This window comes from Muntiacus reevesi, chromosome 3 (genome assembly GCF_963930625.1).
Source record: "Muntiacus reevesi chromosome 3, mMunRee1.1, whole genome shotgun sequence".
NCBI classification, from domain to species: Eukaryota; Metazoa; Chordata; class Mammalia; order Artiodactyla; family Cervidae; genus Muntiacus; species Muntiacus reevesi.
In genome coordinates, this window is record NC_089251.1 from 124,016,139 (window position 1) to 124,030,202 (window position 14,064).

Consider the following 14,064-nt stretch of genomic DNA (forward strand, 5'->3'; position numbering starts at 1 on the left):
GTGACACTCATTTATTCATGTCGCTATTTTTAAACTCATTGTTTTTAACTCAGCGAACATGCTTTTAAACTAATTGAAATGTTTCTCCAAGTTGCTGAAGAGCCAACAACAATGCAGTTGCATTTAATGAATGAGCTTTTAAAAAGACTCCCCAAAAGAACTTTTTCATGATGAGGAAACAATACTTGACAGCATATAATTTTTCAGTCAGTCAATTGAAAACCAACTTCAAGTTGACGGCTTTAGAGTATAAAATATTACTTTGAAAATAGAAATCGATCCAAAAATCTGAACTAATGAAGCTGCTTTACAGCAGAAGTACATTTAGAATTTCATGTTCTTAAATTTTTTAAAGAGTACAGAGTTTAAAGAGTACAGAATTTTAAGCAAGAAACCTCTGATGATTCGTTGGGCTTTGTAGATGCTTTGCTAAACAAATATTTATCGAAAAACCAGTGATTCAAAATGTAAGATGTGACATTTAAGTTGAAAAGGTGGATTGGAAGAAATAAGTGAATCACCATATGAGCTTTATTTTTTATTGATTATCAAAGCAGGTAATTTATTTCCATTAACAAAGCAGAAGTGAAAGTCAAAAGGCAGCAATCTGCAAAATAATAAGGATTTTTTCCTTTGACCTTCAATGTGTTTTGGGTTCCTACCTGAATTATTTCATTTAATTTTGTATTTTTCAACTCTTGGCAGACTACCAGTACCACAAACCAAGAGTTTTTCTAAATTAAATTGGCGAAATATGAAACTTTTACATTTTGTCTTTTTTTTTATTTGTTGAATTTTATTTTATATGTATAATTCTAACAGTAAGGAATCTGCCAAATATTGCTAATATTAAGGAATTAAACTAATACCCTTATTATAAGCTAGCCATATTCCTGCATTTCAAAGAACACAAGATATTTATTAAACATTCAGCAAAATCTATGGCATGAGTGAGTCTGTACAGTGATAAGCTTGCTCACAATGTATTTTTTGTATATAACCTACCTATCCACAGAATATCGGTGGATGAGAGGCATCAGTTCAAGATGAAGTAGCATAAACAAAACTTTAAAAACTTTTTATAAGTATATACATTTTAAGAAGTCTATAGTTAATTACATATGTATGTATTTACATATGTACTTATAATTAGTCATGTGTATATATGTACATATATCTGTGAATATAATTACATATCTATATTTCTGTCCTTCTATTTAAATTCTGTTGCATTTGACATGTTTCTAGTTGAAAATTATTTCTTTATTAAATCTTTCTTCTTCAGTGTCTGTGATACTCTGGCAGCATTAAACGTTTTTATCAACTTGTTTTAAAAAATCCCTCTCCACTCCACAGTCTTCTTTGTAAACTGGTTTTCCTACTCCCACCTCTATCCCATGCATGCTCATATTTCCTAGGATGCCATTCTGCCATTTCCTAGGATTTTCTCTTTTTTCCTTTTCATGCTTGAACAGGAACCCACATACCCAAATCTTTCGTTTTCAGCTCTCCAGCCCAATTTCCTTGGCTGAGCTCAACACCCATATACCCCACTGCTCCTGGAATGTCCTACAAATGACTTTCTGTACTGAAGAATTCATCTTTGTGTCTTCATCCTATACATTAGTGAATGGCATTGTCATTCACTTAATCTCTATAGTCCCAAACCTGAGAATTTTCTTTAATTCCTGCCCCTGTGAACCGTCTCTCCAACCAACCAACACACACACACACACACACACACACACACACACACACATGCAGTGAGTTTCCAAGGCTTCTAGTACCTAATGTGCCTCCCTAGTGTTTCTCAAGTGTATTTTCTACAAACACATCCTCATGTTGTGTTTCCACTCTGATCTCACTCTAAACCTGTGTTTATTCATGTCTTTGTGACTGCCTATGTCACTACACCTACTAGAAGCCCTTATAAACTCTTCTTTACCAAACTTCTACTTTTTCACTCAAACAAGAAACTCTTCCTTCTCTTTCCGTCTTCCTTTACCTTCTCATTTTCCCTTTATTCACATCTTCCTCTTCCTTCCTAGCATGGTAGCAAGAGGTCGAGGGGGCAGTCACACTGAGGCTTGGAGCTGAATGAGCCCAAGAACCCCAGATGTTTCGGGGGAGAAAGCCACATGGAGACTCAGAGGTGCCTTGCCCTTGGACTTGTCAGGAAGTGGGGCATTGTGCAAGGTAGTACAGAGGAGGCAGCCAGAGAAGATGCTGCTATGATTGGGAGATTGGTTACTTTGAAACCAAAGGTAAACTGATTGAAGAAATAAGTAATTAATGATGAGTCAGGTTTTTCACGACTGGAAGAAATATTTACAAATATGAAAAAGGAAAAACCTAGAAAGAACCTTTGAGGATCTCGATTGGAAATGGAGCTTACAGAATGGACCCATGAGTTTTTCGCAAATATTCACGTACAGATAGTGATAAAGAAATCAGTGTTAACACAAGTTCATGTGCCTGAAGTACAATGAGGCCGAACAAGCTTAAACAGGAGTTTGGAGCAGAGAGTTTATTTCAAGGCCATGCAAGGAGACTGGTTGGCTCATGCCCTAAAAAACCTGTAGCTCTCCAAAAGGTTTCAGCAAAACATTTTTAAAGGGAAGATGACAGGGGCATCTCAGGGTATGTGATCAGCTTGTGAACAATTCTCTGATTGGCTGATTGTGAGGTAGCAGGGTCCTGTCACAGGGGTTAACATTATTCATCCTTAGGCTCCAGGAGGCCTGGGGTTATGTGCTTATGGTCATCAAGTAGTTCCTCCTTTTTTTGGTGATTGCGGGAGGTTTCACATCTGCAGAACAACTCAGGAAATCTGCCTGAAATACTATTACCTAGGGTTTCCCAGGTGGCTCAGTGATAAAAGAATCCGCCTGTCATTGCAGGAGATATGGGTTTGATTTCTGGGTCGGGAAGATCCCTGGAGAAAGAAAGAAAGTGAAGTCGTTCAGTCGTGTCCGATTCTTTGCGACCCCATGGACTGTAGCCTACCAGGCTCCTCCATCCATGGGATTTTCTAGGCAAGAGTACTGGAGTGGGTTGCCATTTCCTTCTCCAGGGGAATCTTCCTGACCCAGGGATCGAACCCAGGTCTCCTGCATTGTAGGCACATGCTTTGCCATGTGAGCCACCAGAGAAGGCCGTGGAGAAGGAAAAGGCAACTTACTCCAGTGTTCCTCCTAGGAAATCCCCTGGACAGAGAAACCTGGCGGGCTACAGTCCACGGGGTCACAGAGAGTTGGACACGACTGAGTGACTAAACAAGTATTAATATCATCTCAGTACTTCAGAGAGGGGCTAAAGCCAAGGATACGGGGGAAGGCCTGTCCTGGGAAGGCCCCATGGGGTCCTGCTCAGTCACAGTTGTAAATGTGAATATTTTGTGTATGTGTGTGTTTGTGTGTGTGTGTGTGTGTGTGTGTGTGTGTGTGTGTGTGTCCCAGAAACAATGAGCCTAACAAGCACCCAGATCTTGATTTCAAAGTGTCACCCTCACTCACAGGAACCGGGGGTCTTTGGAGGAATGTCTGGGGCATGAAGAGTAAAGATGAACTGAAAAACCTTCTTGGGTACAGAAAGAGGTACTCCAGAAATGATGAAGACCTGCCATAGAGACACAGGCGCTACCCTGAAGGGTGTACCTCTAGCCAAATCTAGGACAACTTGAGTATCACTCTAAATAATGATAGTAAGAGATGGAAATTTATTGAATAAAGTAGCAATCCGTGAGTCTATATACATATCTACATATATATATGTGTGTGTGTGTGTTATATTATTTTATACAAATATTATATTTTGCATATTATATATAAAATATGTAATAAAATGCCAGTGCAGAGGGTGCAAGTTTGATCCCTGGTCAGGAAACTAACATCCCATATGATGCATGGCTCAATCAAAATAAAGAAAGAAGGAAGGGGAAATATATTTAATGACTATGTAACATATGTAATATATAGTATTATAATATGTATTGCATATAACATAAAAGGAAATATTTTACTATATAAATAGTAATGAGAGCTTACAGTGAATGGTGTCGAATTTGTGATCTCCAAAGATTTAATTTCAGGAACAGGGACCAGGCTTGATCACTCAAGAGCTTCTGTGTTTTTAAAGTATGGAAAAGGGACAGAGAAAGCTTATGACACAGACATCAGAAGGTGGACAGAGAGTGTCCCCCTCGCTAGTCTAAGCGAGAGAATTATAACTTTTTAACTTAGTTACTACAATAAATCAAAAGAATGTCTCAAGGTTGTAAAGATCTTACTCGACCCACTTCCATAATTTACACTTTAAGATTACAGGATTAGAGCTAGCAATAGAAAGATTTTACCAGACCCACTCCCATAATGTATACATTTTAAGATTACAAGATTAGAGCTAGCAATAGAAAGATTTTACCAGACCCACTCCCATAATGTATACATTCTAAGATATCAGGAGTAGTCAGAAGGTTTCCAGAAAGAATGCTGAAACTACCACACAATTGCATTCATCTCACATGCTAGTAAAGTAATGCTCAAAATTCTCCAAGCCAGGCTTCAACAGTATGTGAACCGTGAACTTCCAGATGTTCGAGCTGGATTTAGAAAAGGCAGAGGAACCAGAAATCAAATTGCCTACATCCGTTGGATCTTCAAAAAGGCAAGAGAGTTCCAGAAAAACATCTGCTTTATTGACTGTGCCAAAGCCTTTGACTGTGTGGATCACAATAAACTGTGGAAAATTCTTCAAGAGATGGGAATACCAGACCACTTTACCTGCCTCTTGAAAAAAATCTGTATGCAGGTCAGGAAGCAACAGTTAGAACTGGACATGGAACAGACTGGTTCCAAATCGGGAAAGGAGTACGTCAAGGCTGTACATTGTCACCCTGCTTATTTAACTTATATGCAGAGTACATCATGAGAAATACTGAGCTAGATGAAGCACAAGATGGAATCAAGATTTCCAGGAGAAATATCAATAACCTCAGATATGCAGATGACACCACCCTTATGCAGAAAGTGAAGAAGAACCTCTTGATGAAAAGTGAAAGAGGAGAGTGAAAAAATTGGCTTAAAGCTCAGCATTCAGAAAACCAAGATCATGGCATTTGGTCCCATCACTTCATGGCAAATAGATGGGGAAACAGTGACAAACTTTATTTTCTTGGGCTCCAAAATCACTGCTGATGGTGATTGCAGTCATGAAATTAAAAGACACTTGTTCCTTGGAAGAGAAGCTGTAACCAACCTAGACAGCATATTAAAAAACAGAGACATTACTTTGCCAACAAAGGTCCATCTGGTCAAAGCTATTGTTTTTCCAGTAGTCATGTATGAATGTGAGAGTTGGACTGTAAAGAAAGCTGAGTGCCAAAGAATTGATGCATTTGAACCGTGGTGTTGGAGAAGACTCTCGAGAGTCCCTTGGACTGCGAGGAGATCCAACCAGTCAATCCTAAAGGAAATCAGTCCTGAGTATTCATTGGAAGGACTGATGCTGAAGCACTTTGGCCACCTGATGGCAAGAATTGATTCATTTGTAAAGACCCTGATGCTGGGAAAGGTTGAAGGCAGGAGGAGAAGGGGGGACAGAGGATGAGATGGTTGGATGGCATCACCGACTCCATGGACTTGAGTTTGAGTAACTCTGGGAGTTGGTGATGGACAGGGAGGCCTGGCATGCTGTAGTCCATGGGGTCGCATAGAGTTGTACACTGCTGAGTGACTGAACTGAACTGAACTTTCAGGAAGGAGAAACTGTCCTCAAGCAGGACACATTGTTATTCTATAATCCTTAGTACAGAGTTTAAACTGAGTTGTTTGTTGTGTAATCAGCAGTTCTTGATCTAAAGAAAAAAAAAAAGTTTTATGTGACTAAGACTAGGGAATGTAGAGGGAGAAAAAAGATATTTGTCTTTTCCTCCTCCTTGAGAATTTCCAGACCCCTATCTCCTCCTCAAGAGCCCCAGACCCCTTCCTCCTTGGGAACCCCAGACTTCTTATCAACCTGCCTAGGAATTGACTCTCTCAGTAGTATTTTATCTATAACGTTATTAAATACTGTACTAAGGAGGCTATTGTCTGTGTAATGGTTTTATGTCAAAACCACCAATTCTTTCTTCTTCCCGCAGATTGAGCCTTTTTTTGTGAGTGTGGCACTTTATGACCTCAGAGACAGCAGGAAGATTTCTGCCGATTTCCATGTGGATCTGAACCACACTGCTGTCAGGCAGATGCTCTTAGGGGCGTCCGTGGCTGTGGAAAATGGAAACATAGACACTGTCACTCCCAGACAATCAGGAGAACCTCACATCAAGGGATTTCCAGAAGAATGGCTAAAATTTCCAAAGCAGGTTGCGCTTCTGTTTATTTCTCATCAGAGGGAAGATGTTTGTTCCATTGTTCTTACCAATAGATTACAAAAGATGAGCAGTTTTCTGAATAAAAATTCCCCTTAAAGTTGTACTGTAAAAAGTAAAATTTTGTCTATGTCTTCATCGTGGTTTCCTAGATGCTTATTATTTGTTTTCTTTGTATACAGGCTATATTTTCTGTAAGCAATCCACACTCTGAAATTGTTTTAGTGGCCAAAATTGAAAAAGTACTGATGGGAAACATTGCAAGTGGTGCTGAACCTTATATTAAAAATCCGGACTCCAACAAGGTAATGCATGATCTTTTTATAAATGATTTCAGTTACTTTCAAGAAATAAAAATCACACTGCTGATAGGTTACGGTGAACAATGTCAGATTCCTGATCTCCAAAGAAGATTTAGCTTTGGGACCAGTGACCAGGCTTGATCACTCAAGAGCTTTTGTGTAGCAGAGTTTTATTAAATATTAAAAGGGACAGAGAAAGCTTCTGACATAGCATCAGAAGAGGGACAGAGAGTGCCCCCCTCGCTAGTCTTAGCAAAGGAATTATATACTTTTTCAATTGGTTATTACAATAAATCAAAAGAATGTCTCACAGTTGTAAAAATTTACCAGACCCACTCCCACAATTTACATTTAAGATGACAGGATTAGAATTTAACAATAGAAAGATCTTACCAGACCCACTCCCATAATATCCATTTTAATACACCAGGATTAGTCAGAAGGTTTACAGGAAGGAAGAACTGTCCTTAAGCAGGACACATTGCTGTTATATAATCCTTAGTACAGAGTTTACACTGAGTTGTTTGTTGTGTAATCATCTTAAAGAAAAAAAAGTTTTATGTGACTAAGACTAAGGAATGTAGAGAAAAAAAAAGACATCTGTCCTTTTCTCCTCTTGAGGATTCCAGACCCCTGTCTCTTCCTCGAGAGCCCCAGACCCATTTCTCCTCCTCGGGGACACCGGACTTATCAACCTGCTGGGGAATTGAATCTCTCATTGCCTTGATGAATTATCAAGTTTGATAAATATGAGTCTTGAAATAGTCCCTTGTTAGTGAAACAAGTATCCAGTTGGAAATTTTTAAAGTGTATAGTCTCAGCTTATGCTTTTTGATACAGTAATTGCAACTGAGAATCTATTGGTGAAAATAAATTTATGAGGGTAAAATTTTAACCTCCAAGGACTGAAGTGTTAACAACAATGAAAAGTTAGGATTAATCTGACTGGAAACAAGGAAATACAGTTTACTAAGACATCAGCAATGCTTATGCAGAACTAAGTGAAAAAGTAAAATAGTTGTTTACCAAGTTATAATAATACCTAAATGAAGAAAGAAAGAGGAAAGAAAATACCATAAGTTCCTTAAATGGTGGGACTACAGGACATTGTTTCTGCTTTCTTTTTTCAATTACTGCATTTTTAAAATAATATTATTATTTTAATAGAAAATAAATACAAAAAGTTTTTATTATCCACCTAAAGATGTATATTGGAAAATGATGTGTAATAATTGAATTTGAGGTTGTGTGACAGTTTAGGACCGTGTCTAACATATTTATGAGAGAGTGCTTTAAAACCCAGTCTGCCACCTATTTTTGTAAGTAAAGTTTTATTGAAACACAGTTATACTGATTCATTTAAGATTATCTATGGCTGCTTTCCTGCTGTGGTGACCGAGCTAAGAAGCCGAGACAGAGAGTACATGGCCCGCAGATCCCTACAGAACAAATTTGCTGACTGCTGTCATAACAAATAAAAATAAATATAGGACAAACTGTGAATGTAAATTTGATAACTGTTTCCATTCAATATTTTAAGGTCTCTTAAGTCAGGAAAAAACAGGGAGGGTAAAGTTGGTATTCCAAGATAAGAGTGTTTTCTGTGTTTAAAATTTCTAAACTAAGAAGAAAGAGAGACTTCCCTGGTGATCCAGTGGTTAATGCTTCCAAAGCAGGGGGCGCTGGTTCGATCCCTGATCAGGGAACTAAGAGCCCACATGCCACGTGGGATGGCCGAGAAGCAAAAAAGGAAAAAAGAGAGGATGTTTAAAAAATAATTAAAGATAGAAAAACCTTATGCAATAATTTGAACACAGACAACATCATTTTGCTCTTTAGAGGATAGAATCTCTGGGCCAGTAAAGCAGGATGTCACTGATTTTCAATATGAGATAACACAGAAAGGTATTTATTCGCATTTTGCATGGACTATTTCTATAGTGATGTTCTAAACAATGTCTTTATTTATTTTTTTCCTTAGTATGCACAAAAGATACTAAAATCCAACAGGCAGTTCTGCAGCAAGTTGGGGAAATACCGCATGCCGTTCGCTTGGGCAGTGAGGTAGGTTGACAATTGCAACCAACAGAATAGAAATGCATTTATAATCTACATTGAAAGCTTCAGTTTTGAACATGTCTGTGTTACCTGTTATTTTTAACATGCTAACACCTAGAAGAATGCCAATGTGTTCATCTCCATAAATAAATACCTGGAGTTCCCTAGAAACATGTGTTTTACAATTTAGCAAGTCAGCTCATAATAGACTGGGCCCATGACACGGGTGCATGGTATGCATGACCAGGTATCCAATGGTCATAACTTCCATATTATATAATATTCAGATGGAAGCACCGCAATTTCTTATGCAGCTACATGTTTTCATCTGTGTAGAAAACACAGGTCTTTATATGGGTGGTCAAATGAAATCGTCAGATTGATCCCTGAAACTCTCTGATTTTGGCACTTATTAGTGTAACCACGTTTATCAGTACCAGTTGACTCTCTGAGCGAAAGGCCGAGTTATGTGGACACTAATTGTGGAGTCACCCACCTGGATATATAACCTCTGCATAAAGAACAAAAATTGGCCTTTCAGATCTATTTAAACATCAATTACTGTTGTCTCTCTCGGTCTTCTTGTGTCTTTATCAGTACTTAATTTCTTAAAGGAAGAAGAGCCTGGCATAGACATGGCAAAAGGTCAACAGTGTACAAACTGAATGAACTAATAAGGATTAATTAGTGCTACCAAAAAAGAGCACCTATTGGGTATCCATTTGAATATTGATTACACCCCAATGCAAAGAACTTTAAAATACAGGAGGAAGGGGGAACTGGTTAGTTATGCCATTTTCAGGTCTTACCGTATCCAGTGAGGTGAAGAACCAGGGTACACTCACCAATATTTTTCATAACTTTGATACTGGTATTGAAAGTTGGAGATAGTCATTAGGTGCAGGGAGGAGAAGTGTGGAAATCTGGGGCAGCAGTATTCAAGGTAAACTCATGTAGTCTGTAGGAATCAGTTTGCCCTAAGGCAAGCCTCTAAGGAGAAAGAGACAAATGTGGTCCAGATCAGGAGCCATTTATAGACTGTAACTTTGAGTCAGTTTCATTTCTGAGTCTCAGGGTCTCCATCTACAGAATGAAGCTGACAACACCTGCCTTGCGAACCGTAGTGCAATCATAAGCACAAAGGCGTCTGTCATAAAGCACATCATAAATATCATTTTATCTCCTTTAATATCTCTCCCCATTCTGTATGAAAACAGATGCTGTTTAGGAACTATGAACCCTTTATAATGAACTTAATTCTTTTTATTCCTCATAAGCTTCAAGAAAAAGGATAACTAAGATGCACAGAACAAAAGTATAGACACCAAGAGGGGAAAGGGAGGTCGGGATGAATTGGGAGATTGGGATTGACATATATACATTATTGATACTGTGTATAAAGTAGATAACTAATGTGAACCTACTGTATAGTACAGGGAACTGTACTCAATGCTCTGAGGTGAACTAAATGGGCAGGAATTCCAAAAAAAGAGGGGATATATGTGTACATATAGCTGATTCACTTTGCTATACAGTAGAAACTAACATAACATTGTAAAACAACTATAATCCAATAAAAGTTAATTTTAAAAACAGGAAAAAAAGAAGGATGACTAGTTATAATTTGGAAGCCAAACTTTTTCATGTTAATAAGTATTGTCATTTCCCACAGGAAACTCAGTTTGGGCGAGTCGGAGGGCAAAGGCAGGATGTCCTTTTGCAAGGTGAACTATTCCAGTGTAGCAAAATTATAATGGTGAACACATGTTCTTTTTAAGTATTGAGAATTATCCTGAGCATTGTTATAAATAGATACTTTAGAGCTAGAGCTGGATTCTAAGTCTCAACTCTATTTACCAGTCAAGTGAATTTAGACAAGAACTTATAGTCTCTGTTTACCTAGGTTTTTTTGAATATACAAGAGAGATGTGTCAATACCTAATTTACTATTTCAGGGATCAGCAAGTACAACTATGTAACCAATAAAAGACAGCCATTATTAGAAGTCATTAATCTGATTATTAAAGTCCTCAGACTTCCCTGGCAGTACAGAGTTAGGACTCTGCATTTCCACTGCAGAGAGCCCAGGTTCAATTCCTGGTTAGGGAGCTAAAATCCCACATGCTGCTTGGCATGGCCAAAAATAAGTAAAACAAAACAGACAAAATCCACAAACAGATAGTTCCAGAAAAAGAGCTGCAGAAGGACCTTGAACATGTGATATGTCCATTCATAATTATAATAAGAGACAAGAAAATTCTAAAAATAAAAGTCTCTATAAAGATCATATTCACCCCCCAGCTAGTCTTTTCAGGTCAATTTGGGACAGTGAATAATAATGTGGGAGAAAGAAGTGAAAGAATTGCCCATTATTGAAAGAAACTGAGCAGTTAGGAAAAGCAGCAAGATTTCTACTTTGGAGTTGTCTGGTCAGATGTGCTGGAGGAAAGATAGATGAAGTTTCTAGGGAGGTTGGTGATATTACCAACTACTGAAGTATTTATATCTAGGACAGGAAAGCCAACAGAACCGCAAGTTCATGCCACATGAATGCCTGATCAGTGATTTGGTCGTAGGTTAGGAAATACCACCAAGTACACCAGCAATATGTGTATATGAATATAGATTTACATTTACAGAAATCTCTCTAGCAACTGGGGAAAATGGTTAGCAGTGTAGTTCTTGAGATTTCCTATTAGACCACTTGGGAAAGTGTTATTTAGGGGCTTCCCTGGTGACTCAGATGGTAAAGAATCTGCCTGCCAATGCAGGAGACCCAGGTTCAATCCCTGGGTCAGGAAGATCCCCTGGAGAAGGAAATGGCAACCCACCCCAGTATTCTTGCCTGGAGAATTCCATAGACAGAGGAACCTGGCGGGCTACAGAACAGTTGAGAAAATCTAACCACAAAAACACGTACAACATACAAACAAAGAAGATTTTAACTTTCCCTTCACAGTGTAGAAACTGTTTCAAATAAATTGTTGATCAAGCCAGGGGAGGGCTCCTTGCTACTCATGTCATTTTGACATGAGCCAGCCTGCTGTCTTATTTGAATACCCTATTGATACTCCTGGTTCTCTGACTCCTTTTTCTTTCCATTAGATTTTCTTGATTGCAGCTCTGAGTGTACTCTAAAATCCTTTGGCCCTTAAAATCAACTGCCACTAAATAGCCTAAAGTTGATAATAAGCTTACAAAGTCATAATATTTCTGCCCCGATGCAATCATCCCACCAGCTGCAAGACACACATATTCATCACTGTGAACATTTTATCTAGGGCTAATTTGGTGCATGTTCTTATTTTTGGCACCAGCTGCAGTGTCATTTTATAGTAAAAAAGACTATATTGAGAGTAGGTAAAGAGAACAAGTTCAGATGGCTACATATGGTGTTGTACGCTCATTGATTCAGGAGAAAGTCGACCTTTACAAATGTGCCATGCTGTTAAATAAAGCTCTCTCCACCAATGTAAGGCTCAGAATTATGTGGGCCTAAATCCAGGACAAGAATCTTTTTTTTCTTCCCAAATTTTAAACTTTCGATTTTGTATTGGGCTATAGCTGATTGACAATATTATCTTAGTCTCAGGTGAATGGTGAAGGGCCTCAACCATATATATACATGTATCCATTCTCCCTCAAACCCCCTTCCTACCCAGGCTGGCATATAATATTGAGCAGAGTTCCTTGTGCTATACAACAGATCCTTGTTGGTTATTCATTTTAAATACTGCAGTGTATACATGATCTTCCCAAAGTCCCTAACTTACCCTTACCTCCAGCAACGGTAAGTTTGTTTTCTAAATCTGTGAGTCTTCCTGTTTTGTAAGTTCATTTGTATCATTTCTTCTTAGATTCCACATGTAAAGGGTGTCATACCATATTTCTCTTCCTCTGCAGGACAAGACTGTTTTTTATTTCTTTTCTCTGTCCTATGCAACATTCCAGATGGACCAGAGTAAAATGCTGGATTTTCTTTAGAATTAAACAAGACTAAAACAAAAATTTCATTATTTTATCTACACATTTATAAAAGACAGTGAAACAACACCCCCAACAAGTGGTTGTCCAACCTCTGTTCAGATCCTTCCAGTGACAAAAACTAAAGTATGTCCCAGAGTGGTTCTGTCTTTTTATAGCTCTAATGATTAGACAGTTCTTCAGATATATATATATGTATATATGCGTATGTATACACGGGGCTTCCCAGGTGGCACTAGTGATAAAGAACCTGCCTGCCAATGTAGGAGACATAAGAGACACGGGTTTGATCCCTAAATTTGAAAGATACCCTGGAGAAGGGAATGGCAACCCACTCCAGTATTCTTGCCTGGAAAACTCCATGGACAAGGGAGCCTGGCAAGCTGTAGTCCATATGGTCACAAAGAGTTGGATACAACTGAAGCTACTTAGCATGCATGCATGCACATATGTATACATATATAATATATACACATTTTTAAACTGCTTGATAGTCACTTGTATGTTTTGTCTTCCAAAGCCACAAAAATGTGCTTCAGTTCTTTCTGTGTTGTTCAGTCGCTAATCCCATGAACTGCAGCATGCCAGGCTTCCCTGTCCTTCACTTCCTGCTGGAGTTTGCTCAAACTCATGTCCATTGAGTCAGTATGCCATCCAACCATCTCATCTTCGGTCTCCCCCTTCTCCTCCTGCCCTCAACCTTTCCCAGCATCAGGGTTTTTTCTAATGAATCAACTTTTCGTTATCAGGTGACCAAAGTATTGGAGCTTCAGTTTCAGCATCAGTCCTTCCAATGAATATTCAGGATTGATTTCCTTTAGGATTGACTGGTTGGATCTCCCTACTGTACAAGGAACTCTCAAGAGTCTTCTCCAGCACCACAGTTCAAAAACATTGGTTCTTCATTCTTTCTATATATCACAGCTATTCATGCTTATGAATGAAGCTCTCATATACCTAAGCTTCTTTACCTTTAGGCTAAGCACAGCATTTTTTTTTTCAATCACACCCAACACGTCAAGGCTTTGAGATCATTGCACACCAATCTTTGCTCAACTCTGGCAGTTTGAACGGGACATGTCTCAGCAACCCTGAAACCATCTGTGTAAATGAATGAGTTCGCTCTCCTGCCAGTTAGCATATTTATCAAGCAGGGACAGAGTGTGTGGTGCTGTGATCCGTGCTCCTCTGTAACACTGTGTTCTTCACAATGCTTCCAATGTAATTGAGCTATTTCCACAACAGAGCTATGGATAAGAGCAAAAATCAGTGATACAGCTCAAGTCTACCAATAGATTTCAAGTGACTGGTTAACCCTTAAAAAAAATACTCAGCTTAACTTCCTCCTATGTT

At 38.5% G+C, this 14,064-nt stretch overlaps 1 protein-coding gene across 7 annotated transcripts in view; it reads left to right on the top strand.

Annotated features, from left to right (window-relative positions):
• The window catches only part of DOCK10 (dedicator of cytokinesis 10), a 295,733-nt gene that overhangs the window by 195,888 nt on the left and 85,781 nt on the right, over positions 1 to 14,064 (top strand). For all 7 annotated transcript variants that reach the window (XM_065930453.1, XM_065930455.1, XM_065930452.1 and 4 more), the window contains exons 12-14: positions 6,140 to 6,361; positions 6,550 to 6,672; positions 8,651 to 8,733. In XM_065930453.1, coding sequence (XP_065786525.1) covers positions 6,140 to 6,361; positions 6,550 to 6,672; positions 8,651 to 8,733 — 428 coding nt within the window. The remainder of the gene's footprint in view (positions 1 to 6,139; positions 6,362 to 6,549; positions 6,673 to 8,650; positions 8,734 to 14,064) is intronic.